Here is a 23,174-nt window from a genome sequence, read left to right as displayed (position 1 = left end):
ATAGTTCGTGTAAAAAAACTTTCCATCAATAAGATTACACATCGCGCAAGTTTTCTGTCTCATCAAGAAATGTGGAGGTATAATCGAAGTAACTTTTATCCGGAGATTCTTCAATTGTTTCGACAACCGGCTCGTCGTTACTCCCATTTTGAGTTGACTCAGTAGGACTAATACCATCTTCCATATTGCCATAAATTGAGACAGACTGGTTAGTTGCATCACTTTCACCAGGGCTGGGGTCTAATTCTATGACTTGATTGATATCCGGTGCACTGCTATTATTCGCTCCGGATTTCCTGCAGAAATTTAGCGTAATTTTGTAATGAGATTTGATATATGCACATATGTATTACATTTATCATTGTCAATTATACATAAAAAACCTCTTTGCTGCGGCTTTCTCCTTCGCTTTTCCAGCAGCTGGTTGAGATTTCTTTCCCTTACTGATACGGCTACCGGAAGCACCTCCACGCTTGGGCTTTCCTTTTCGAACACTTGTACTGGACAATCGTTGGAAAAATTGTGTAGGGTTGTAATAACTTGTGTCCAAGGAGTCATACGGGTTGGAAATCAGGGGAGGAAAAGAGGCCTAAAAATGATTAATCTACTTATTTATTTGCGAATATCAAATGAAAAGGGAATTTATTAATATGAGGCAATGAAAAATACCATAGTATTGGAGGAAGTCGGAGATTTCATCCAATCCACATTATCGTTTGCGGAAGTGGTAGTGCCATACCTGGAGTGGAAGCTTTCCTCGTCATCGTCCCCATTTTGATCTTCATTTTGCATGACACTATCATTTTGCAAGTAGGAGCCCGATAAATCATTAGAATTCTCACTGTCCCCATTTCCGCTGTTACTCTTTCTATTGTCTGTCGTAACTTCACCATGATCGTTGGTATCATGCATTGTGCTAAAGTTATCATCTATTCCTGGAGATTTGTTGTCTTTGGGATTCCAGTTGTATGATGATATCGATGATGTACCTCCTCCCAACTTCTTTTGCAAATCGGCATTTTCCTAAATTATGTATAGGTGTTGGATCTATTTAATAAACATAAATAGAAATTACTTGTTCCAAATCCTTAATTCTTTGATACATTCTCTGTCTCTCATCTTGAACATCTTTCCACCATCCTATTCCCAACAAAAAACTTGGTCATCTTATTAAATAGGATTTGGCCTAACAAATTAATAATTTTACCAGCAATATCCTCGAAAAATTTAACACATTTATTCTTCCCATCAATTTCTCGTTTCATTCGAACAATCATATCACTCAGCACTGCTACTGAAGTCTCCCTTCGGTTGTTCAATATTTCAGACACGCCTCCATATTTTCTTTTGTGTTCTTCTTCCTGTTAAACAATTCTTAACGTAATATACAGAAAGCTACCACCAATTTTTACTGATAAGCCAGCTTACATTCCGCATTATGGCAAGGGCCTGAAGCAGCGATTCTCTTCCTCTCTCGAAATTATTCATTGTAGTTTTTCTCACGCCAAAGACTCTAAATCGAAATCTGTTCTGAAATTCACATTTGATAAATTAGATTTTAGATAGCAATAATAAATAAAAGTACAAATTATTACCTTTAGGACAGAAACTAAACGAAACCCGTGTCAAACGAAAACGATTTCACATAAATTATTTGAGCTCGAAAATTACATTCTCCAATTTATAAATGAAATTTTATAATAATTATACACTAATGATGAAATAATTTACTTTACTAATTATAAAATTAGAATTTTTTATTTATTTTAATTTTGTGGAGCAGTTCAGCAGTTTGAGCTTGAAACGAAAATTTAAGATTTTGCTGATTTTGCAGTAGCCGTCCTCTGAGTTTGAGTTTGACCTTTTGCTCCTCCTCCTCCCTTCTGCAGCTCTCTCCACTTCTCCTCCAACTTCATAAACGATCCGCCCAAGTTCTACACACAGTCAACACATTATTTTTATTATTATCTGCGGCTCTTTTTATTAACTACTAAATAGAAAGGTGTTTAATTATTAATTTTAAGTAATTAATCACTAAACCGGATAATATGCACGTTAACCCACCTTGGGCGTTCTTCTACTCAAATATCCAAATCTCATCGAGGATCCTGCTGCAGACGACGTCGGTTCAAGAGACACCCTTTGAGACAGTAAGAGTTCTAAATCGGACATTAGTTTTTCCTCCTTTTCTCGCTGCATGTCTTGGTTGTATCTAATTGGCAAAGTTGATAACAAATTTCAAATTTTTTGCGACAATTTTTAACCAACAGACCTCGTTGTGAAATCGCTATTCCAACTCCAAAATTCCGATACGACTTGACCACTCCGAGTATTTGGACGAGTATTACTCGTATTATTACTTTGTCCTAAATGACTTCCTCCAACTTCAGCACTATTATTTTCTTCCGTATCACTGAAAGAATTTGAATGATTGGACTCCTCTGTGGAGCTGGGGTGATCAGGATTAAGGTGACGATTAGTTGGATATCTGTGTGTGAGGTTTAGACTAGACGAGGATATCGGTTTAAATGGGGTCAAATCTACAATTGAACCCCACTCGAAATGCGTCCCTTTCTTGGATAAAGCTTCTTCTCGCTTATCTTTAGGCGGAGGAACGACAATTAAGTCCCTGAACATGGTGAGACGTTGCATGATTTGTTCTGCCGTGGTGGTAGAAACGTTGTGATCGCGAAATTGGCAGCCCTTTGACAAAAAAATGTATTTTGAGATTGTATAACTTGTTTTTTTTGCATAAATGTATATACATTTGTTGATGGTAACGGGTAAAACTTGTAGCCCGGTTTTCGACAACATGGATAAACTCCAAAAGCACAATTAATAGTTTCCAGATCCTCCTCTTGTTCAACTTTTCCCTTTTTCTCTCTTTGGCGTCTGAACGGATTGATGAATTCTTCCGGTGGCGATTCTTTAGTTTTGATGTCATCTTTCCTCCCGACCAGAACATCTGCCGAGTCGAATAAATCCCTTTCTTGAATTTCACCCGTAGCAGCAAGAACGCTGACTTGAAGTTGTGGTAATTTTGGGTGAAATTGACACGAAGCGAAGTCTTTTAAGGGGAATGTTAACTCGCAACTGGAACATGGCAGGAAGTGAACGGTGCCCCATAGCCTAAGGATTCGAATGATACTCTTAATTAACTTATAAGGTCTTAACTCATTAACCTTAGGGGTCGTTCATAAACTATGTAACGCTAAAATCGCATATTTTTATGTTTTATGCATATTTTATATTTTTATGTACATACATAGTGTATTTTGAGCATAAAACGTGCACGTATAGTATAAACCAGTTTATAGTATTAACGTTACGTTATTCATACAACTACAAATTGTGTGATATATAATATGCACTGTTTATGGTGTCGTCAGATTATATCGTTACTAGTGTATACGCCCGTAGATTGGCCTGTCACACTGATCCAATACGTTTTAAATTGGATTATATGACATGACAAAGGAAATAATATATGCACCTAATTTAATGAGAAATTTTAGCAAAATTTTTTGGCCATGTGCCCCTTCCCACGATGTTCCAATCGAAAATCTGACCTCAGATTCGAAATCAGCGACCAAAAAACTATAAAAATCGACATTTACCCAACGATAATGACGTCGAAATAATTAATTGAATTATCGTAATAATTGTAAACATGGAACATGTGGACATGTAGATATTGGCATATCAGCCATAAGCCACCCCTCCTTTTGAAAACCCCCACTGACCTTTTTGAAAGTTTTAATGCACAAAATGCAAGATCATACTGCCCTACAACTAAAAAATAGGCTGATTTGACCAGTTTCAAGTCAAGTCATTGAAACTTTTCCTTGCAAAAGTGACCACGGTTAGTGGTTAGGGGGACAAAGTTGCCTAGTACAAGTTCCGTTCCGCAATTTTTTTAGTCTGCGGGAGGCGCTCGTGGGGGACGTGTCCCTGGGTGAGCTCCCCATTGCAGCTGCGCCCCTGGACCGCCCTGCCTCTCTGGGGAGTCGGGTCCACCCGTGGTTTGTCCCACAGCCCCGACTCTCCTCCCGTTGGAGGGGTGGTCCGGGGGAGCAACGCTGCAAGGGGAGAGCCTTACGGGAAGGTCCCCCCTCCAATGCTCCTCCCACCAAGCAGGCTCACCGGGTGGGGAGCCGGCGGGGCTTGCCAAAAGTGCGGGTGGCGCTTGGCAAGTGAGAGGGGCTCTCTACCTCCAACCCTTGGGTGACCGGGCTCTTTAGCTTGCACTCCCCTTGGGGCCGGTCGGGTTCCCGAGTTCGAAGCCTTAATGGGGGCCGATTTACGGGTGCGCTCCCACCTCGTAAGGCGAGGGTCAGACGGGCCCCCTAGGGGAACGCGGTTGCAGAGGCGGCGACGTGGGCAGGGCTTTCCCGGTCGGTGGAGGTAGACCCCCCTTGCGCCTCCGGGCGCAAGTGGGGGCCGACCCGCGTGGAGCACGAGGGAGCGACGTCCTCGTCGTGTGCTCTGGAAACGCCCTTCTTAGGGCGGCTAACAGCTCCCCCCTTATAAATGCATTGCATGGCGACAACCTTTGTCGCCATGCCATAACTTCGCCATTTCTCGGCCGATTTGCATGAAATTTGGCACAATGCTTCTTATTGGTGTTGTTGACATGTCGCAAGCTCCCACCAGCCGCCACCCCCATATTTTCGACAAATATCGTCGCCATGCCATAACTTCGCCATTTTTCGTCCGATTTCCATCAAACTTCGACAGAGACTTCTTTTTGGAGTTATCGACATGTCGCAAGGTCACACTCATCGCCACCACCTTGTTTTCGCCAAATTTCGTCGCCATGCCATAACTTCGCCATTTTTCGTCCGATTTCCATCAAACTTCGACAGAGCCTTCTTTTTGGGGTTATCGACATGTCGCAAGGTCACACTCATCGCCACCACCTTGTTTTCGCCAAATATCGTCGCCATGCCATAATTTCGCAATTTCTCGGCCGATTTCCATCAAACTTCGACAGAGCCTTCTTTTTGGTGTTATCGACATGTCGCAAGGTCACACTCATCGCCACCACCTTGTTTTCGCCAAATTTCGTCGCCAAGCCATAATTTCGCCATTTCTCGGCGGATCTCCATCAAACTTCGACAGAGACTTCTTTTTGGTGTTATCGACATGTCGCAAGGTCCCACCCGCCGCCACCTCCTTATTTTCGCCAAATTTCGTCGCCATGCCATAATTTCGCCATTTCTCGGCGGATTTCCATCAAACTTCGACAGAGACTTCTTTTTGGTGTCATCGACATGTCGCAAGGTCCCACCCGTCGCCACCCCATTGTTTTCGCCAAATTTCGTCGCCATGCCATAATTTCGCCATTTCTCGGCGGATTTCCATCAAACTTCGACAGAGACTTCTTTTTGGTGTTATCGACATGTCGCAAGGTCACACTCATCGCCACCACCTTGTTTTCGCCAAATTTCGTCGCCATGCCATAACTTCGCCATTTTTCGTCCGATTTCCATCAAACTTCGACGAAGACTCCTTTTTGGTGTTATCGACATGTCGCAAGGTCACACTCATCGCCACCACCTTGTTTTCGCCAAATTTCGTCGCCATGCCATAATTTCGCCATTTCTCGGCGGATTTCCATCAAACTTCGATAGAGACTTCTTTTTGGTGTTATCGACATGTCGCAAGGTCACACTCATCGCCACCCGCCAAATTTCGTCGCCATGCCATAATTTCGCCATTTCTCGGCCGATTTGCATGAAATTGAGCACAATGCTTCTTATTGGTGTTGTCGACGTGTCGCAAGGTCACACCCACAGCCACCACCTTGTTTTCGCCAAATTTCGTCGAAATGCCATAACTTCGCCATTTTTCGTCCGATTTGTATGAAATTTGGCACAACACTTCTTGTTGGTGTTATCGACATGTCGCAAGGTCACACCCGCCGCCACCACCTTGTTTTCGACAAATTTCGTCGCCATGCCATGATTTCGCTATTTCTCTTAAATTTTTGTGGATAACATGTGGGCAACATGTTATCCAGCAAAAATTTTTTGGTTCGAAATATTTCACGCCTGGGCATATCTTGCTCAACTTAAGATCCAAAATTTTCTTGATTTTTTAAACCATTCAATATTTCACAACTTCCTGATCGCATTGTTGGAGTTTCATGTTACCATTTGCTTCTTGGAAGGCTTGGGACTCCAAAGGTCGTCTTTTGTTTGACATTTTAGAACAAAGCTATGCAAAAAGTATAACTTTTAATACGAATAAGTAATCTATATATTAGCATAAATGAAAACATGTGACTATGCGTGACGCAAGCTCCACTACCCACCCACCCACTTCCGAGCGTTACGTAGTTTATGAACGGCCCCTTATAAATGAGGTTAGTAGATAAATATCAATTACTAAATATGTATGTACCTCCAATAAACTTTCCGCCACGATTTCAACTCCCGTTTCAAATCTCTGATGTAATTGCTGAGTGACCAATTCAAATCTTTGACATGCGTAGAGTATAGTCGTCCTCGACAATCTAATCTCATCGAGGTGCAAGGGACTCGAGATGCGACCTCGTTGATGAGCAATCTTCCACACGTATTGCATTTAAATAAGGTCACTGTGGAGGCGAAGTGACCCCTCGGACAAGTTTTACCCTTCTCATCTTTCGCTAAATCGGAAGGCTCGTTAAGCGACATTGTAAATTGAGTATACAGTCGAGAAGTTATTCTGTCGTTGGTATCAATCCTTGCAATTTTAGTTTCCATTTCGATATTGTCAAAGTAAGTGCTAAGTCGATTGGTAAGCGATTCGTTGAGACAGCCTAAATTTGGCGAGGTGAGGATCACCTCTTCAATATTTTCGGCTGTAAATTGAATGCATTCAGAGGTGAGAGTAGGCATTTGTAAGAATTCGGCAGAGACCATGAGTCCAATGACGTTTGATGATTCTGATAACATGAAATTACCATATTAATATTTATATATATAAGTGGCAGAATTTTCGGTAGTGAAATTACCCAATGTTGGAGCAGCAGAATTTGCTTCGCCACCACCATCTTGATCAATTTTAGACTTGACCCATTTCATTAACCAGTCAAAAACGGCTATGTCACAATGAACGGAAATGTCCATATCTTTAAGTTTCTGTCCACGAACGGTCACTTTTGAGAAGTATCCCATTTCTTGGACAAGGACTGATTGAACACATTTAAAATCCTGTTTCAAATTTTTAGCTTCGTCACAAACATGGATCACAATTTCGCATGTTTCTTCGTCTCCAATCTGAAGGTCAGGTGATCTCTTGGTAAGAATATCAGGATTTCTTTTAGATTTGGATGTTGGCGTCAGTGCGAATAGTTCCGTGCTAATTATTCCACTGTTACTGTCCCTCCGTTCAAGAAGATGTGATAAGTCCTGCAGATTAGTATTGCTGTTATCTCGACGAGCTGCAGATTGGTTGATTGACGCTGCCAAGTAAGGAATTATAGAGTCAAATATTCCTTGTTGCAATAAAGGTTCCAAGTCTTTCTTCATGGTCGCCTTTAACGTTGCCCAGTCCGGATATTTTCCTTTCCACGTTGCAAGAAATTGTTGAAAGTCGAAGGGGCAATTTTCTGTAGGATTTTGTAACGCCATTTTTGCTCGATATGAACTTAGGAGGAAATCTAAAACTTCCTTGGTACGATTTTCGTTTGAAGGAACGTCCATTTTAAAGGTGTGGAAAATGTGGATATAAAAATTAAAAGTGAGTGAGTGAGTGGGTGCAAACAGTGCCGATCTGGAAATGAGACTGGGGACAAAAAAGTGAAAGCATAAATAATGTGTCAAACAGGAAGTCAAAGGATGAATTGTTGAATCAATAATGTGTCGTGCTTTCATTACGAGTCAATTTCACGCTGCTCATTAATTGTTTGATGGTAGCATGTTTTAAGAAAATGTAGCTTTATTGATCAAACTTTATCCAAATATGAAGTATGTACTTTTTATAACGGAAATTTTGTGTGATATGGATCTTTCTTTAGTTATTATGCGGGTACGGGCTGTGCACCACCTGAGTTATTATTTGTCTGCAAAAAATGATATGAAAATTGAGACCTCATAGTCATAAATTCATGACATCCTAAAATATGAATACCTTCTGCTTTTCCAGTTGCTTCTTTAGGAAGACAATTCCCACCATCATGCCGATAGATAACATTGAACTCCCTGCCGTGCTCCACGCCAACGTTTGACTCCCAAAAACGGTCGTTCCCAAATACTCGATGCATTCCTGCGTCTTGTTGAAGTCCAAGACGGTCTCGTCAGCATATCTCGTTGGAGCTGTTTAAACGATTGAATTCTTTAATTATTAATCTGAATCGTCAAGTATTAAATTTCGTATTTTTTTATGCTCACACTTACGCAAAATAATATTTACACTTGATTCCTTCTTGACATGATCTTTATCATTTCCAGTACAAATGAACTTTTGAGCCGAGGTGGGATTGATGGGGCTCAAGACCAAAGAAGCAAAGTAACATTCCTTCCCTGATGAAGTCCAGTATCTGAATTCCTAAGTTGTGCAAGAATATTTCGCGAAATTGTTCAATGAAATATAGCAATATTATAAATAGTAAAACTACTCTCAATGTTTTATGCGAAATGGTCCAGTTCACTTTCATGTTAGACATGCAAGTGAGTTTTATCCCACGAATTCCTTCAAGACGAACATCTTCATTAGTTACGTAATGATTCAACCAAATATGATTGTTTGAAAATTGGTTCCATCGAACTAGTGTAATTTTGGGGACATCTTGGCAAGTCCTGTGCAGAAATTGGAGATCATCTTAGTATTGAGAAGAGTAAAATGCGGGGATAATAAAAAACTCACGGATCGTCAAGTATATCGACATCGTTAAAGTCTACAATTATAGGAAAAATTGAGATATGTATATTTCTTAAAGTGCAGTTTACCATGCAATCGTACCATTAACAGATACAGGCGCATTGCCTACTTCACTATGTTTTGTTGCGTCATAACAAGAAATACTTTCAAGTGCACGCGGAACACGAATCAGACTCTTTCGAATGAAAGACTCATGTTCACTGATCCGTTTGTCCCGAAGAATGTCTAATGCAAAAAATAACAATATTTTAAAATTCAAATCTTGTTTTTTAGGAATTCCAATCACCCACCTGAGTCTAAAACTTCATCCATCGAGTCCTTAAACTTGTACACCCATTTCAAATTTGGACCAGAAGACGTCTCACATGTAAACGATTCAAAATCTCCGATGAAAAGGTCTCTACTGGGTGCTGTAACTTTATCCAGTGCGGACACACCCACCACTAAAACGGTGAAGATTAAGACTTTGATTGCTCTCATTTTGCAAAGCTATGCAAAAATCTAGTAGTTTATTTAAATGCACAACGTCTAATATCAATATGTGTAAAAATGACAATGTTTGCTTAATAGAGCTTTGTGCAAAAGTAAGCAGATAGTCAAGACATTTAATTGTTTTTTTAAGACAAAAAGTAGGTCTCAAAACCGCATTTTACTCAATATGGAAATCCCAACCAGGACAGATCTGGAAAAACGACACAACGTTTGACATATCATCATAATAAGTATGTAAATACGAGCTGAATGACCGCAAACATTAAGGTTAAGTAAGACTCATAATGCTATTCATTATCTCCCACCTTTAGTACTTTATGTTAACTCAAATTAGCTGTCCATACAAAATTGAATTAGCAGCGAACAACTTGTTTTTTTACATTGATTCGTACATTATTTAGGTATCATTACAACATTGAACTTGTAGTAAAAAATTTATAAAAAGTAACTTATTAATTCAAAATCGATCCATGTTCTTGATTCATGAATCCAAAAATCGGAGCAAGGCCTTATCTAAATCAAAATATCCAGATGTCAAAACGAAATTCTTCATTTTTTTTACTGATTATTTTTTACCCAACAGTTTAAACAATTGATTCCTTTCGTCCGCATTGCTTGCATACGCTTCCAACAACATGTAGTATTGGAACATTGTATCTCTAATTGGTACGTATAAGTGGGGCACGTCATTCACAACATGAAAATTATGCATGTGACTTGCGCATTCTAACCTTGGCCACATAACAGGAGACATTTTCTGTCCCAAAGCCTTGATAATTTCCAAATTGTGAAATACTTCGGCTTCCCAGTCGACAAGTGGATCATCCGACTCGATATGTTCCATTTCTCTGAATTAATAAATAAGGTCAAGTTGACTAATAATCCAAATAGAATAACATGATGTGTCATAAATATATGGATTTATGTACAATTCGTCCAGTGCAAAAATATTTAGTTGGGCTAATTTTCGATTTTGATGATCTTGTTTCTGTTCCGTCATCATGTTTTGTCGAATGTTTTGGAAATTATTCACTAAAAAATGACGCCATGTGAAATTGTCTTACGCATATGTAGACAGGATAAATTGCATAATTACAATTACCCATAACGCCAACGAATATATTCCTAAAGATGAACGATCCCAGCAAGATCCAGGATAAAATGTAAATACAAGGAACTGTCCACCCCTTCATGACATCGGACGTCTCGCGAAGGAGATCGTACCAATGATCCAGGGTAAAAAGTTGGAAAAGGGTGACAAATGAGTTTGGAAGTCCCTTCAATTTTAAATTATTTACCAATATTTAAAGCATATAAGTAAAACTGGGAATAATTTCCTGCAATAAATTACTTACAGAAAATGACTTTCGATAATCCAAGTTGGCACGATGAGAATGAGTGTAGCGATCAAAAACTTGTATACCGATGATGGCGAAAATGTAAAAGAAGATGGCCATGAGTGCTACATAAATTGACAAGCAAATTGTTTTCACTATTTTTTAAAGAGTAGTGACGAATAAGATCATTATACCTCAACCTTTTTACTAATTAGTTATTTCAAATATGCACCTGTGATGAATATCATTGCGGTGAAAGTCTTGACCACAGCAGCCCAAATTTGCTGAATTTTTGGAATCCGGGTCACTACATTAAGAGATCGAAAGATGCGAATGATTCGAAGATATTTCACAGCGTTAAAGATTCCTTCAAGATCTTCCTCCTCGTCCGTTTCAGGAAATGTGAGATCAATCAGCGGTGCAACTAGTGACTGTATTTATTTGTATTTAAGGATGAAGCCAAGATGAAGCCATTTAGATAGAAATAGTTGAATAAATATTTAGATAGAAATAGTTGAATAAATATTTAGATAGAAATAGTTGAATAAATATTTAGATAGAATATGTACACATACCGTCGCTGTAATGATGAAATCAAAAATGTTCCACCCATCGTTCCAAAAAGACCCAAAGCTATCAACCCACTTCAGAAAGATCTCTGCTACGAACATGCACAAGAAAAAGAAATCGACAATTTCTAAGTTTTCTCTGAACAGACCATTGTCTTGAGGCAACTCTAAAACACAAACGTCACGAACCTTATGAATCTCAGATCAGTCAATAGGAATTAATTATAAGAAGCCCACCTAGGTCAATAGCAATGGTGACCGAATTCACCACAATGATGCAAACCATAATGATTTCGAAGAATGGTGTTTGGAGGAACCAATGGGCCCAAATTCCGATTGGGGGCCACTTGGAGCGTCGTGCCATAAACCGCAGTGATCTGATATCAGGTTCAACATGGAGGCGATCTTTGAACACCTTTTTTCATAAGAAGAAAATTCTGTAGTAATTTCACTAATTAAAAAATGTAGTCATCTTACTCGTTCCGCAGATCGATGCGTAAAATGATCATATTGAATCAGACCGTTCGGATATGCGAGTGCAACTTCTCGAAAATTTTCTGCATCTGGTGGTATGTATTGGAAAGAACATAGCATTGACTAATACATTGACTAATTAGCGAAAGTAATATATAATTTTATGTATATTCGAGAAATACCAGTAATATCTGCATAGTTAAGTTTTGGTGGTTCACAGCCTCCAGAGTAAATTCGAGCTGCTTCCAAAAATTGAAAATCTTCCTGTACCGCATAATCAAGAAGTATCGATATATTACAATACATGTATGTCATAATTTCTACTTTTCTACCATGAGCATTTGATGAAAGATTTCCGCTCGCGAAAATAGGACTTCATTTTCCTTCTTTCGTTTTAACGAAGCGACAATTTCGGTGTCTTCCACCTTTGAGCCCATTTTTGTGAAGGGTGTATGTGTATGGCTGTTTTAGTGTGATATTCAATGCTGATTTTACTTGCAAAAATTATGCATATTTTTTTGTACGTGATATGTCTATGTACGTCGCCACACCTACAACGACTAAGAAATGATAATAAAATGCATATAAAACTTAATGATTTCCAATATACCCATTTTTAATTTCGTTATATAATAATTAATTGTACAATCATGATATAAATCCAACTCCAATATAGTTACATATAAACAGAATCTAATCCTAACCCAACAAAAACTAGTAGTGCGCCCAACCATTGCGTTTCACTCAGAACATTTCCAAAGAAGATGACACTAGCCAAAACTGTAAAAAACTTTCTAGTAGTCGTTACAATAGAGCAAGGCAGTGGTCCAAAGTCGGTGACAAGGACATAGATAAAGAATTGTCCTAGCGCGGACATCACAGAGAAACTGAAAATCTTCCACAATACTTCCGGATGTCGGACACAAAACTGGGAGAATGTAAAAATTTCTCCCGTTAAAAGTATTGCAGAAAAGGAGTACACAATAGAAAATAGATTCATCATCTTCATCATGGTCGCAGAATTTGGTCGTTGCGACCCGTGTCGCATCCTCTCTTGTACCGCACCAGTTAGACCGTCCATCGATAGTGACATTATTAGAAGCAGCTCTCCAGTCATGGTCGCATTTGCCACTAGGGATGACGGGGAATTTCTTGGCTTGTACATGAACAAAGCGACTCCCAGGACAATTAAGAGGACAAACAGATATTTCCGCAAAGAATAGCTCCGCCCTCCGAGTAAGACTCCGAGAATCATGACCGGGATTGGCTTGCAAGATTTCCCAATGACCTTAACAAGTTTATATTTTAGTATAAATTCACTAATATGTTCACAGTTCCCTATTTAACTAACCTGAGTTGGATAAGGGACCCATTGCAAAGCCATGTTACTCGAAACCATAGCCAGCAAATAAGTAAGAGAGCATACTCCGTACAGCTTAACTTCCACCTTTGCATCGGTAGATTTAGGCTTTTGCCATGTTTTGAGCACTAATTAACATAATTTTCATTAATTTCATAATATTAATGCATATAAACACTCATTTGCAAAAAGACCTACATATTTCTGCATAGAAATAATTGACGACACACTGGACACAGACGAGAGACAAGGTGTACACAAATTTTTCTGTGGTCTCCTCATCAATTGTGTAAGTCCCTTTAGTGCTAAAAGAAATATATAAACAATTATATAAACAATTCTGCAAACACAAGAAAGCAATAGAATCATTAGTTTTGCACGGATTTAACTTTATAATTACATTGCTTCTTGTAGAATCCCGTAGAAAAAGAAGCACACAAAAACTCCCAAAGCATTTCCAATAAATTTTAGTCTGGTTTTATTACTCGGATGTTTTAAATCTGTCGTCATTTTAAGAACTTAACTCCAACAAATAAATATTATAATAAATTAACAAAGCTACAAATTATGGATTAACTATTAAATTGACACCATACGGCAAATGGAGATTGTGGTTATCGGCAAGAGGAGAAACATGCAATAAATTATAAATATGCTAACTCGGCAATTAATTAATTAACAATCTGAAGCTGTTACTTCTTAAAGCCGAGTCAGCATATGTGTCAACCTTGTTTCCCTGAGAGAGTAAATTGCAAGTGGGGAAATTGAGATTTATGTGATGTCATCAGATATGCGAAAAAATGAGATTTCATAACTATTATTTATGCACTTCTTTACACGGTCAAAAAAGGTCATAACTCTGAAGAATCATTCTCATTTACTGGTCTGCTGGATCTGTTCAGCTTCTTCCGTTCTTCGTCGTGTTCTCTGACTTGTTCCTGGACAGAAAAGAACAGGACAAAAGTGTGAAAAATGAGATGTTGTACATAAGACATACAAGTACGTTAAGATATTTTGTGTTTTAATTGTTGGCAATTTAATTTGTACCTGAATTTGGTTAAGTTGTCTCTTCAAGTAGAAAATAGTGACCCCCATTAAAATCATGATGGTTGAAGATCCAAACCCCACCCCGTAAATGGGGCCAGATCCACCACCACCACTCCCACCGCCTTCAGAATTTGCACCACCACCTCCAGAAGAACTTTGCAAAATTTGCATGAGGATGTTGATCAATTGTAGAAATTCTTGGTCACGTTCCTGCATCTGCGTACCACTTCTTGTCGCTTTGAATTATAATGTGCAATTAAAACTTATTACTAGTAAATACACATTTTTGTGTGAATAGATATTACCAAGTAGCATTATCTTAGTGTATGCAGTATTTTGGGGATTGTTAGTTTTGTTGACTGGTTCGCAGGTGTAGGTTAACGTCTCTGCTTCGAGGACAAGTGGGGACAAAAGTATTTCAATCGTATCCGAAACTGTGTCCTCGTACGGCAAGAACGGAAATTGGCGACGAGAAATGTCGCTCGTGTTGTCCCCACAATTAGGCAAACGCCCAGCAAGTACGGCTTCACGGTAAATTAAAGACATCCTGTTGAGAACTAAGGATATGCTGGGTAGTTGATTGGCAGACTGCTTTTTGGAATCGTTTGTTGGAGTCTTAAAAATTGGTTACATTCATTAAATGACCGTTTTTAGAAATTATTAATGTAGAAGATTGTCCTACCTGTCCCGTGGTGGATATGACCCATCGATACTCTCCGTGCTGATGTTTTGGAGTTATGCAGGATAATCGTATACTCTTGGCGTCAGGTGATAAACTGATGGATTTGTTTGTGACAAGGTAGGCAGGATGTCGGTAAGATGAGGAATTTAGGATCGTCATTGGTGCATCTGAATCAGGTTTTCTTATTTCGGAGCTGTAAACTTCGAGAGCTATTTGTGGATAAATTATTTGATGATTTCTGAAGGTTGTTGGGCTGGATGTTTCTAAAACGTAGAAATATTGATGCTATTTATTCAAAATTCACCGAGTAAAAATAGTTCAGTTTATGAAATAAATACTCAGAATATCCAGAGGCATCAATTTCGTGTAGAGATGTCCTTCCGTAGAAAATTCACATCCAATGTAAGCAATTCTTCTGCTACTGTCGCTGTCGGGCACCCGAATAACGCTGCGCCTAAGAAAATCGCCATTGGATCTGTCCAACTGGTCTGATTCAGGTTCTGAAAACATTGGGAGTTTTGACAGAATTATTTTTATTTTGGTAAAAAAAATCTCAAAATATTTTATTTACAAAAATATTTACCTATCGTGTACAATGTTGACCTATTCGTGAAATGCCAATGCCAAACGAGTTTTCCATCTCCTTCGAAATTCTTTGCGATACATACGAATTGGGCGTGCTCTCCGGGAAATAGTGTCCCGAGAGGGGATTCAATTACTAAATTATTGTTAAAAAATTCGCTCACGTCTGCCCTTAATTTTGTGACGAGTAATAAGGACACAATTATAGCTGGCAACAACATGTTTCAATTTTGTGTTATCATCGTGAGAGAGGGAAACGCTAAAGTACAAATGACACTGACCTCTTGCAAATCGTATGCACGTAGATAAATAAACTTTACAATAAATCTAGACCATGACAAAATTGTTATTGAACTATATTGTAACCGCAAATGACAAGATTGGACTTCATTAACGTGGTAAACAAATGGATGAATAATAAGGAAGTGACACATCTGGCGGAAACAAAAATTAGCCAGCAGTCTATACTAATTTCGCAATAGTATTTTGACCAGTTTCCTAAAATTAAGACAACGACAAACATCCAAGTCTAACTTATTAACTTTACCATGCTCATAAATCTAGAACTTCTTTGCAAGTGCAATTTCTCTTCTGCTTTTGCTAATGAGGATTTAATTGCTTACAACGGTGACCTATTTAGAATCATACGTTTCATATTTACTGGAACCCACATATTTTTGGGTACAATTGCGTCTTATATATTCATCATAACACCACCTAAATAGCAAAAGTGTAGTAAAAAATGCTGCATAGAATGCAATTCCATACAGGAATTTGAAGAAAAGCATGCAATGAGTGTGACTTTTTCTATGCCAAATATGTCAAATACTATGAATACACATTTTATGACGCTTTAGTGGATACAGTATTCAATGTCACTCTGAAGTTTTTTCTAATTTTATCAGCTAAACACATCGCTTTCCAAGACCCAAATTACCAAAGAGTTTCCCAAAACGTAGAAAACTGTCATCCGCACAATGCAATACGAGTGAAAGCCATAGCCAACAATATGGATCCCATCCATAATTTAGACCTCGAAGAAGTCGAAGGAAACACTCAATCGTCTTATTATACAATGCAATACGTAGCATTTGATACTTATTCCCTGGCAGTGCTATAATTGATTAAAATTGTACACTTCGTGAGCCAAATTTGCATAACCTGCATCACTATTAACGCACTTTATTATGCAAGAGCCGGAATGAAAATTAGCTTCATTTACGAGAATGTGGAAACTGCTATTTATTTATGTCACGGCGCAAGTTCCACAATTCCATTCAATCCTTGGGTCGTTTTTGCATCAATAATGGTGATAATTCCGCTAATGCTTTCGTACAATGAGGAATTCCTTGGTACGCCGTTTACTGCATTTTGTAGCTACACAGCATCCCCGTTCCGTCAGCCATGTCCCTGCAATCCGATGGGATGGAAGACCATGTTTCGAATTTTGATGTTATCTATAACATTACCAAAGTCAATTTGATGGGGCGCAAGCTTCGGGTTGTGGGATTGGTAAGGTGACACATTGTAGTGCGGATTATTAGTTGTACGAAGAGACAAAGTGGTAATTTCTACATTTCTTGTCCTCAGGCTGACCCTGATTACGCGTACCAGTTGACCTTAAAAAATTGTTCAGATGGTTCAATCGATTTCAACTCGGGATTCGCATTGGATTTACTTTTACTGCTTCAATACTCACTAAATTTTACGTGAGTGTATATTTATATACATAATTTAAGTCAATGTACGTAATTCAATTAGTTAATTGTGGGAATAATTAAAAAATATGTATAACTTATTTTCAGATATGTCGCCTTGAAGGGTGAAGGCTGGTCCGACTTGCTGCCAAATGGTTCATGGGCAGGAGTAGGACGTCAAGTGCTGTCGAATGAGGCAGAGTTTTCGATTGCTCAAGGTAAATTCCCAAAGCACTTTCACTCGGATGTTTTAAATCAATCGTCATTTTACTATTTTCATTTTCATTTTCATTTTAAGCTACCCTACTTCCCTGGAATGTGAAAGTTTTCGATTTTTTGTTCCCTACATCAAAGGGATTTTTGGTGGCAGCATTTCGACAACCACCATCCAACTCGGTCAGAAACATTCTGACGGCATCCTTTCCACCCGTTTTGTGGCTTGTTTTATTCATATTTGCATTAATATTCATCATATCGATCAAAGTTTTACATTTCGGTAAAACATTTTACAACGAACGAGTGTGTTCAGTAATTAAAAGTGTCGATATTAATGAGGAGGAGGAGGAAGAAGAAGAAGAGGGCTGGATGGACGCCTTGCTCGCGTTGGATGCTAGCTACTGGGTTTTGGTCACCTTTTGTCAGAGGAGTAAGATAACCTTTATTTTTTTCAGATAATTTGATAGCATCCGAAGAATAAATGACATGCATATTTTCACCACACTGCAGATTCAGTCGGGTCCCCAGAATCAATTCCGATGAGAATTATTTACTTAGCGTTGACAATTTTATGCATCGTTGCATATGTCGTTTTTTCCGCTGCTCTGGTTTCCAACCTGTCCGTCGAACTATTACCGATTCGTACATTTACTGATCTTATCCAAAGTCAACTCAGAATTTATGGAGACGTATCGATCCCTTTTACTCATGATTATGTCAAAGTATGCAAATTTACGTATAGTAACTCGCTATATACTTATTTACTGTCTGACAAACTAATAAAACGTTATGCTCCAACCTGCAGAACATTGTTAACGAGCGTCTCACAGGCGAAGGAAAATCTCTCCTCCCATCTTTAGATGATACGTATTTTGTCAATGTTCAAAACGGCGTGCGGAAAGTGATTGATCGAAAAAGCACCTACATCTCGTTCGAGGATGCGTTAAACACGGCGTATAAAATCGACTTCAAAATGGGGGACGACTACATTTGCAACAATCTGTTCAAGCTGACAGTCCCCGGGGTCCGGATGAATGGGGGCATGATGTTTCGAAAGGGGTCTGGTCTAAGGCAGATTTTTAACCCAAAGTGAGATTCACGCAAAAATTTCTGCAATTCGGCATTTTTTGCAAGTATGGTGTCTCTGTTTCAGAGTGGCGATGCTGTACGAGCGTGGATTCATTAAAAGATTTACTACAATTTGGTACGGCTCATTGTTTCCTCGATGTCTGGGTGACGTTGTTCATGCCCCTCCACCCCTCAATTTGCAAGACGTTTCTACCGCATTTATGATCCTGCTCCTCGGCCTGCTCCTTTGTTCCGTGATCTTCTGCGGGGAGCGAGCGTGGCTTTATTTTCTTCTTCTGTACGATTGGAACCACGTGTGGAATAATTATAGTTATCCTTGTCGTAATTGCAATGTCTTACGAAACAAGAAACATGTGCGCAGTTCGCCAGATTTATTTCGATGAAGAAATGAGAGCTTGATTATTATTGTGCTGGAATCTTTCTACTGTTGCATATTGATTTTGGTAATAAATTATATAACGAACTGGGTGAGTGAGTTAAAAAAAGCTACGAATGGAATGGGCGTGTTACCAAATTGGTCATCAAATAAGTATGTACTTTGCAAAATAGAGATGATTTAATGATCTTCAAAGACTTCTGGGTTCTCTCTCTCGGCTGATAACAACAAGTCAATAAGTCTAGCGTTTTTGTGTCATCTCTTTGTTGTGATTTTGCTTAATAGCACCATCGTCATCGTGATCATGGCAAGTTTAGTCTGCAACTCTGATCGTTTTACTGGTTCGTCTTCTGGATTAAACACAGCAGTGATTTGATGATGAGACAAAGCAGCACGAGTGTAAAAACTCGTTTTCATTGCCTATGTTAAGGAGCATGCAAATTGAACCCCTGTTGGAATTCATTAGCAACCTTGCAGAGGTCCTGTTCGTGAGTGGCGACGAGCAAAAACAGCTATGTATAGTCCATATTGAGAGATTGTTGTCTTGATATTGCTGTAAATATGATCAAGTAGTACCTCGGAATACATATAGTATTCTGATATCTCGGCAAAAATCTAATTTAGTAAGCGCTGCTGAGAATGTTTATGAAAAACTGGAAAAATCTGGGCCTTTGTTTCTCGTTCCTTTTACATATGAGCTGTTGATTGGGTGGGTCCTCTGCAGAAATTGGTATAAATAGCTGGCCACTCCAGCACGACGGCATCACAAGCCATTTAAACACTTTACAAAACAAATCTTCAAACCAAACCAAACCAATCTTCAAGATGTCTCGACTTGTAAGTTTTCTGAATTAAGTTTGAAATTTTGATATTACCCGAAAGCTAAATTTTCCTAATTGTTTCTGTAGTTCGCCCTCATGGTCCTCGTCGCCATCGTCGCCGCTGCCTCTGTAAGTTTTTTCAAAAAAATTTGTTCCCATTTTAGGAAAGACGTATGTAAACTAATAATATTTTGACCTATTTGCAGGCCCAATACGTCTACTCTGGACTGGGCTACTCCGGATACGGGTATGCTGCACCCGTCTGGGGAGGATACGGTATGCAAGCGTAACTTATCGAAATGTGGGGTAAAAATTGGAGAAAATGTTAATTGTTTTTATATTTATAGGATACTCTACCCTCGGATACGGTGCCTACCCAGCCTGGGGAGGTTACAGCGGACTTGCTTACTACAAAAAGTAGATTACTTTCGTGACCTTTGAATTTCGAAATCAGTTTTTTTTAAATTCCGTCAAAATTTTCAATGGCCCATTCCAATAAATTTGCAATCGTAATCTAATTTTGTGTCTGTGAGATTGATTCATTTCATCATAATTCATTATATTCATCTATTCATTCTTCGAAATTTTATACGCACCTGAGTTCATAGTCTCACACACAGGTCTCTCGATATTATAAATATTATATAATCTCGATATTATAAATGTCATCGAAATGTCGCTTGCATGTTAAACGTGCAAAATAGAAAGACATTGCATATATGACAAGTTTGATTTCGTGTAAAGTTCATTTCATGTAAAGTTCATTTCATTTCAAAACCCAGGAAGTAATTATAGTCTAGATTATTCCAGATTCTGGAATGGAGACATGATTTGACTAAAGGACTTAATAGAATTTAATTTTGTCGAATCTATATTAAAAGTAAATAGATGGAGAGATGCATTAACGCGAATATGCAAATATATATTCATATAACTGCAAATTAACTGCTTTATAAATTCCCAATGCACCCCAAATTCTAAAATGAAAAGAAAACACATGTCATCAGTTGAAACTTTTATACAAGAAATTATTTAGCACCTTCGGTAACTGCGTCGATAACCCATATTATCGAAAAACATATTCTGTTACATAAATTCATATGAACTTTATGAAAAGCCAGATATTGGAGTAAAGGATATCATGTAAAATGTAATGAGCGACTAAATCCGGAGCGGAGTTTGTGCCAGATCGGCGACTCAATTCGCAATTTCTCTTTGCATAGTTTCTGTACATTTCTTTACAAGATTTTTGTTGAAAAGAAAGTACACAAAACATTTAATAAATTAAAAAGTTTTATACTTATTTAATAAAGTTTTATAAAGTATTGATCATGTCGGAACAAATGGTGGATCGACCGCTACGGTCAGTATTTGGTGAGTTGTACTTTAATTAATCACATTTAACTTGATTTAACATATTTTCTTGTTCTTATTTTTTCGTTTAATTAAATGAAACTTAAATTAACTGTTTGTTTATTTTTTTGTAGTTGGAAATATTCCATACGAAGTGACGGAGGAAAAATTGAAGGAGATTTTCACCGAGGCCGGGCCCGTCCTTTCCTTGAAATTGGTGTATGACCGTGAAACCGGAAAACCCAAAGGGTATGGATTCTGTGAATACAAAGACGTCGAAACGGCCATGAGTGCGATGAGAAATTTGAACGGGTACGAAATTAATGGGCGAGTCCTTCGTGTCGGTGAGTAGTACATGTACCAGTATATATATTTTATCTGAATAATAATAATGCATTATTATAAAATTATTGCTGTTATTTGTTAGATAATGCTGGAGCTGAAAGGCATAGAATGGCTGAAATGGGGGGTCCTTCCGGTGGTGGTAGGTCATTCATTTCTTAATTAATGTCTTAAATTAACAACGAGTCTTAAATTTATTATCATAATAACGGGTTCGGCAGGAATGAATCAGCAGCAACACAACAACGGCCCGAGATACAACGACAACAATGAGGGTCCTTTCGGCGGCGGTGGGATGATACGAGATGAGGGGCCACCAGCCCCTGAAAAAGCACCAGAAATGATTTCAAAAGCAGTCGCGTCCCTCCCACCAGAACAAATGTTTGAAATCATGAAGCAAATGAAACTTTGCATCCAAAATAATCCTGGAGAGGCCAGAACAATGTTGCTTCAAAATCCTCAATTGGCCTACGCTTTGCTTCAGGCTCTGGTCGTAATGAAGATTGTCGAACCAACAACGGCAATTGTAAGTGGAGAACGAGGCTGAGTGATAAGCATTTAATGATTCAAAATATTGCAATACTTTTGGTCCTTTTTTAGTCTATGCTGCACAAGGATAACTCGATAGGAATGGGTGCATTGTTGCCGGAAGGTCAAGCTAACATGATGCCTGGACCTTTTGTCCCTCCTCCGTCAGAAAATCCGTGGATTGCAGCAGCTGGAGGTAGTTCGGTTGGTATGGGAGTTCCTTTGATGCCTCCAAATCCAATTGGCCCCTTCGGACCAGGTCCTGCTGTATCCTCTGCTTCTCAAGGAGGGGGAGATTTGGTGAGTTGGCTACGCGAAGAATGATTTTTTTATTGATACAAAATTTTACTATGCCGTAGAAGAAGGTATTTAAATTGAATTTCTATACTATTTTCTATAGGATCTACGGCAAATGGATCCCAGACTACGAAACCAAGGTCCACCACCCCAAGATTTTGATTTGTAAGTTTTATATGAGATTATTACATGAGTAAAGTTTGTGTGACGGGGAACGAATATTTTTCTAATTATCTATCATTTTGTTTTATAGGCGTGACCCTCGGGCTCAAGCACAGGACAGGTTCCAACAAATGGAAAGGCGTGATCGAGACTTACGAGAGATGCGAGACCGTGACATGAGAGGGGATCGCGATCTCCGTGGAGAACAGCAACAACAACAACGTGGAGACATGCGGGATCCAAGAACTGAACATCGCGAAATGCGAAATGACCGAGATCTTCGAGCTGCTCCTTTAGACCCACGCGCACGTCGACCTGCACCTGCCTCGTCTTCATCTGCGGCTTCTTCAGATTCTTCAAATGCAGCCAAAGCAGCTGCAGCAGCATTTTCAGGAATTGCCAACCTGGCTGGAGCATCAGATAAGGAAAAGGCTAATTTGATAATGCAAGTTTTGCAGTTGTCTGACGAACAGATAAATCAGCTCCCAGAAGCTCAGCGGAATAGCATCCTCCTTCTTAAGGAACAAATTGCCAAAACACAAGGAAGATAAGTTTAGAATAATAGAGTTTTTTTTAAGAAAAATTTTGCTACTTTATCATGATCCTAGATATTTTTAGTTGTCGAGTTATATTCCAAATTACATTCACTTGGTGTGAATAATAATTTATCTTCCTGACCATTAGCAAAAAATTTTAATTATTAATCGATACTTGTTTATCCATTCATTTGAGTATTTGGAGGTCAATAATAGCTAAAAAAAATAAAGAAGTGAAAATCCTAATTCTAGTCATTTAATCATCATAAATCATAACATTTCACATTTTGTTTCTCATATTCATTGCCCATTTTGTCGCATCCAACAAACATGCACATCTTATTTC

At 38.7% G+C, this 23,174-nt stretch overlaps 8 protein-coding genes across 9 annotated transcripts; 2 read left to right on the top strand and 6 right to left on the bottom strand.

The window, feature by feature from the left end:
- Positions 1 to 909: 909 nt before the first annotated feature.
- LOC118435232 (uncharacterized protein KIAA1841 homolog) lies at positions 910 to 7,883 on the bottom strand. The gene is made up of 9 exons (XM_035850913.1): positions 7,001 to 7,883; positions 6,406 to 6,931; positions 2,766 to 3,129; positions 2,273 to 2,703; positions 2,065 to 2,212; positions 1,596 to 1,934; positions 1,429 to 1,530; positions 1,208 to 1,361; positions 910 to 1,140 (listed from the first exon to the last, which is right to left on the bottom strand). Exons 1-6 carry the CDS (start codon positions 7,860 to 7,862, stop codon positions 1,812 to 1,814), a joined length of 2,454 nt encoding a protein of 817 aa, XP_035706806.1. The 5' UTR covers positions 7,863 to 7,883; the 3' UTR covers positions 910 to 1,140; positions 1,208 to 1,361; positions 1,429 to 1,530; positions 1,596 to 1,811.
- Positions 7,884 to 7,901: 18 nt separating this feature from the next.
- LOC110848918 lies at positions 7,902 to 9,492 on the bottom strand. Its single transcript, XM_022096279.2, has 7 exons — positions 9,159 to 9,492; positions 8,950 to 9,093; positions 8,854 to 8,884; positions 8,606 to 8,786; positions 8,385 to 8,535; positions 8,119 to 8,303; positions 7,902 to 8,050 (listed from the first exon to the last, which is right to left on the bottom strand). Exons 1-7 carry the CDS (start codon positions 9,346 to 9,348, stop codon positions 8,009 to 8,011), a joined length of 924 nt encoding a protein of 307 aa, XP_021951971.1. The 5' UTR covers positions 9,349 to 9,492; the 3' UTR covers positions 7,902 to 8,008.
- A 253-nt stretch (positions 9,493 to 9,745) lies between these two features.
- LOC110849191 (cation channel sperm-associated protein 2) lies at positions 9,746 to 12,297 on the bottom strand. Of its 2 annotated transcripts, XM_035850915.1 has the most exons (7): positions 10,930 to 12,297; positions 10,716 to 10,822; positions 10,463 to 10,637; positions 10,290 to 10,392; positions 10,092 to 10,208; positions 9,937 to 10,019; positions 9,746 to 9,873 (listed from the first exon to the last, which is right to left on the bottom strand). In XM_035850915.1, the coding sequence occupies exons 1-7, from the start codon at positions 10,943 to 10,945 to the stop codon at positions 9,842 to 9,844; spliced, it is 633 nt and encodes a 210-aa protein (XP_035706808.1). In that variant the 5' UTR covers positions 10,946 to 12,297; the 3' UTR covers positions 9,746 to 9,841. The 2 variants fall into 2 exon arrangements, with proteins under 2 accessions (XP_035706808.1, XP_035706807.1); XM_035850914.1 differs by having other exon boundaries at positions 9,937 to 10,208.
- On the bottom strand, positions 11,395 to 12,177 carry LOC118435404 (cation channel sperm-associated protein 2-like). Its single transcript, XM_035851420.1, has 5 exons — positions 12,073 to 12,177; positions 11,923 to 12,004; positions 11,744 to 11,829; positions 11,504 to 11,681; positions 11,395 to 11,405 (listed from the first exon to the last, which is right to left on the bottom strand). The coding sequence occupies exons 1-5, from the start codon at positions 12,175 to 12,177 to the stop codon at positions 11,395 to 11,397; spliced, it is 462 nt and encodes a 153-aa protein (XP_035707313.1).
- Positions 12,298 to 12,336: 39 nt separating the features above from the next.
- Positions 12,337 to 13,841, bottom strand: LOC110848282 (solute carrier family 35 member B1). Its single transcript, XM_035850979.1, has 4 exons — positions 13,501 to 13,841; positions 13,299 to 13,405; positions 13,092 to 13,228; positions 12,337 to 13,028 (listed from the first exon to the last, which is right to left on the bottom strand). The coding sequence occupies exons 1-4, from the start codon at positions 13,608 to 13,610 to the stop codon at positions 12,417 to 12,419; spliced, it is 966 nt and encodes a 321-aa protein (XP_035706872.1). The 5' UTR covers positions 13,611 to 13,841; the 3' UTR covers positions 12,337 to 12,416.
- A 61-nt stretch (positions 13,842 to 13,902) lies between these two features.
- On the bottom strand, positions 13,903 to 15,744 carry LOC118432946. The gene is made up of 6 exons (XM_035850978.1): positions 15,413 to 15,744; positions 15,168 to 15,329; positions 14,830 to 15,092; positions 14,453 to 14,762; positions 14,148 to 14,383; positions 13,903 to 14,038 (listed from the first exon to the last, which is right to left on the bottom strand). Exons 1-6 carry the CDS (start codon positions 15,630 to 15,632, stop codon positions 13,952 to 13,954), a joined length of 1,278 nt encoding a protein of 425 aa, XP_035706871.1. The 5' UTR covers positions 15,633 to 15,744; the 3' UTR covers positions 13,903 to 13,951.
- Positions 15,745 to 16,270: 526 nt separating this feature from the next.
- Positions 16,271 to 20,128, top strand: LOC110849266. The gene is made up of 10 exons (XM_035850976.1): positions 16,271 to 16,923; positions 17,002 to 17,120; positions 17,217 to 17,326; positions 17,407 to 17,754; positions 17,835 to 18,046; positions 18,130 to 18,413; positions 18,478 to 19,626; positions 19,698 to 19,739; positions 19,817 to 19,886; positions 19,958 to 20,128. Exons 1-7 carry the CDS (start codon positions 16,816 to 16,818, stop codon positions 18,794 to 18,796), a joined length of 1,500 nt encoding a protein of 499 aa, XP_035706869.1. The 5' UTR covers positions 16,271 to 16,815; the 3' UTR covers positions 18,797 to 19,626; positions 19,698 to 19,739; positions 19,817 to 19,886; positions 19,958 to 20,128.
- A 685-nt stretch (positions 20,129 to 20,813) lies between these two features.
- LOC110848422 (cleavage stimulation factor subunit 2) lies at positions 20,814 to 23,074 on the top strand. The gene is made up of 7 exons (XM_022095634.2): positions 20,814 to 20,984; positions 21,098 to 21,307; positions 21,391 to 21,447; positions 21,527 to 21,831; positions 21,906 to 22,133; positions 22,234 to 22,295; positions 22,384 to 23,074. The coding sequence occupies exons 1-7, from the start codon at positions 20,942 to 20,944 to the stop codon at positions 22,841 to 22,843; spliced, it is 1,365 nt and encodes a 454-aa protein (XP_021951326.1). The 5' UTR covers positions 20,814 to 20,941; the 3' UTR covers positions 22,844 to 23,074.
- The last annotated feature ends 100 nt before the right edge of the window (positions 23,075 to 23,174 follow it).

The sequence above is a fragment of the Folsomia candida genome, unplaced genomic scaffold (genome assembly GCF_002217175.1).
Source record: "Folsomia candida strain VU population unplaced genomic scaffold, ASM221717v1 Fcan01_Sc004, whole genome shotgun sequence".
NCBI lineage: Eukaryota > Metazoa > Arthropoda > Collembola > Entomobryomorpha > Isotomidae > Folsomia > Folsomia candida.
The sequence above is the reverse complement of the archived record's forward strand: the minus strand, read 5'-3'. Positions and strand labels throughout refer to the sequence as shown.

Excerpts from the sequence above, each read along its gene's own strand:
- LOC110849266 (XM_035850976.1), top strand. The coding sequence starts at position 16,816 with ATGTCCCTGCAATCCGATGGGATGGAAGACCATGTTTCGAATTTTGAT. Across the intron at positions 17,327-17,406 it reads AGAGTTTTCGATTGCTCAAG|CTACCCTACTTCCCTGGAAT; the intron begins GTAAATTCCCAA and ends TTTCATTTTAAG. Across the intron at positions 18,414-18,477 it reads AGGCAGATTTTTAACCCAAA|AGTGGCGATGCTGTACGAGC; the intron begins GTGAGATTCACG and ends TCTCTGTTTCAG.
- LOC110848422 (XM_022095634.2), top strand. The coding sequence starts at position 20,942 with ATGTCGGAACAAATGGTGGATCGACCGCTACGGTCAGTATTTG. Across the intron at positions 20,985-21,097 it reads ACCGCTACGGTCAGTATTTG|TTGGAAATATTCCATACGAA; the intron begins GTGAGTTGTACT and ends ATTTTTTTGTAG. Across the intron at positions 22,134-22,233 it reads CTCAAGGAGGGGGAGATTTG|GATCTACGGCAAATGGATCC; the intron begins GTGAGTTGGCTA and ends TATTTTCTATAG.
- LOC118435404 (XM_035851420.1), bottom strand. The coding sequence starts at position 12,177 with ATGGGCTCAAAGGTGGAAGACACCGAAATTGTCGCTTCGTTAAAACGA. Across the intron at positions 12,005-12,072 it reads TCTTTCATCAAATGCTCATG|GAAGATTTTCAATTTTTGGA; the intron begins GTAGAAAAGTAG and ends TATGCGGTACAG. Across the intron at positions 11,830-11,922 it reads TAACTATGCAGATATTACTG|ATGCAGAAAATTTTCGAGAA; the intron begins GTATTTCTCGAA and ends ACATACCACCAG.
- LOC118435232 (XM_035850913.1), bottom strand. The coding sequence starts at position 7,862 with ATGAAAGCACGACACATTATTGATTCAACAATTCATCCTTTGACTTCC. Across the intron at positions 6,932-7,000 it reads TTCTGCTGCTCCAACATTGG|AATCATCAAACGTCATTGGA; the intron begins GTAATTTCACTA and ends TCATGTTATCAG. Across the intron at positions 1,935-2,064 it reads TGAGTAGAAGAACGCCCAAG|AACTTGGGCGGATCGTTTAT; the intron begins GTGGGTTAACGT and ends GACTGTGTGTAG.
- LOC118432946 (XM_035850978.1), bottom strand. The coding sequence starts at position 15,632 with ATGTTGTTGCCAGCTATAATTGTGTCCTTATTACTCGTCACAAAATTA. Across the intron at positions 15,093-15,167 it reads GATGCCTCTGGATATTCTGA|AAACATCCAGCCCAACAACC; the intron begins GTATTTATTTCA and ends TCTACGTTTTAG. Across the intron at positions 14,039-14,147 it reads GACAACTTAACCAAATTCAG|GAACAAGTCAGAGAACACGA; the intron begins GTACAAATTAAA and ends TTTTCTGTCCAG.
- LOC110848282 (XM_035850979.1), bottom strand. The coding sequence starts at position 13,610 with ATGACGACAGATTTAAAACATCCGAGTAATAAAACCAGACTAAAATTT. Across the intron at positions 13,406-13,500 it reads GGGATTCTACAAGAAGCAAT|CACTAAAGGGACTTACACAA; the intron begins GTAATTATAAAG and ends TATTTCTTTTAG. Across the intron at positions 13,029-13,091 it reads GGGTCCCTTATCCAACTCAG|GTCATTGGGAAATCTTGCAA; the intron begins GTTAGTTAAATA and ends AAACTTGTTAAG.
- LOC110849191 (XM_035850914.1), bottom strand. Across the intron at positions 10,393-10,462 it reads TATATTCGTTGGCGTTATGG|TGAATAATTTCCAAAACATT; the intron begins GTAATTGTAATT and ends GTCATTTTTTAG. Across the intron at positions 9,874-9,936 it reads TCAATTGTTTAAACTGTTGG|ATAAGGCCTTGCTCCGATTT; the intron begins GTAAAAAATAAT and ends ATTTTGATTTAG.
- LOC110848918 (XM_022096279.2), bottom strand. The coding sequence starts at position 9,348 with ATGAGAGCAATCAAAGTCTTAATCTTCACCGTTTTAGTGGTGGGTGTG. Across the intron at positions 9,094-9,158 it reads GGATGAAGTTTTAGACTCAG|ACATTCTTCGGGACAAACGG; the intron begins GTGGGTGATTGG and ends TTTTTGCATTAG. Across the intron at positions 8,051-8,118 it reads AGCAACTGGAAAAGCAGAAG|ACAAATAATAACTCAGGTGG; the intron begins GTATTCATATTT and ends CATTTTTTGCAG.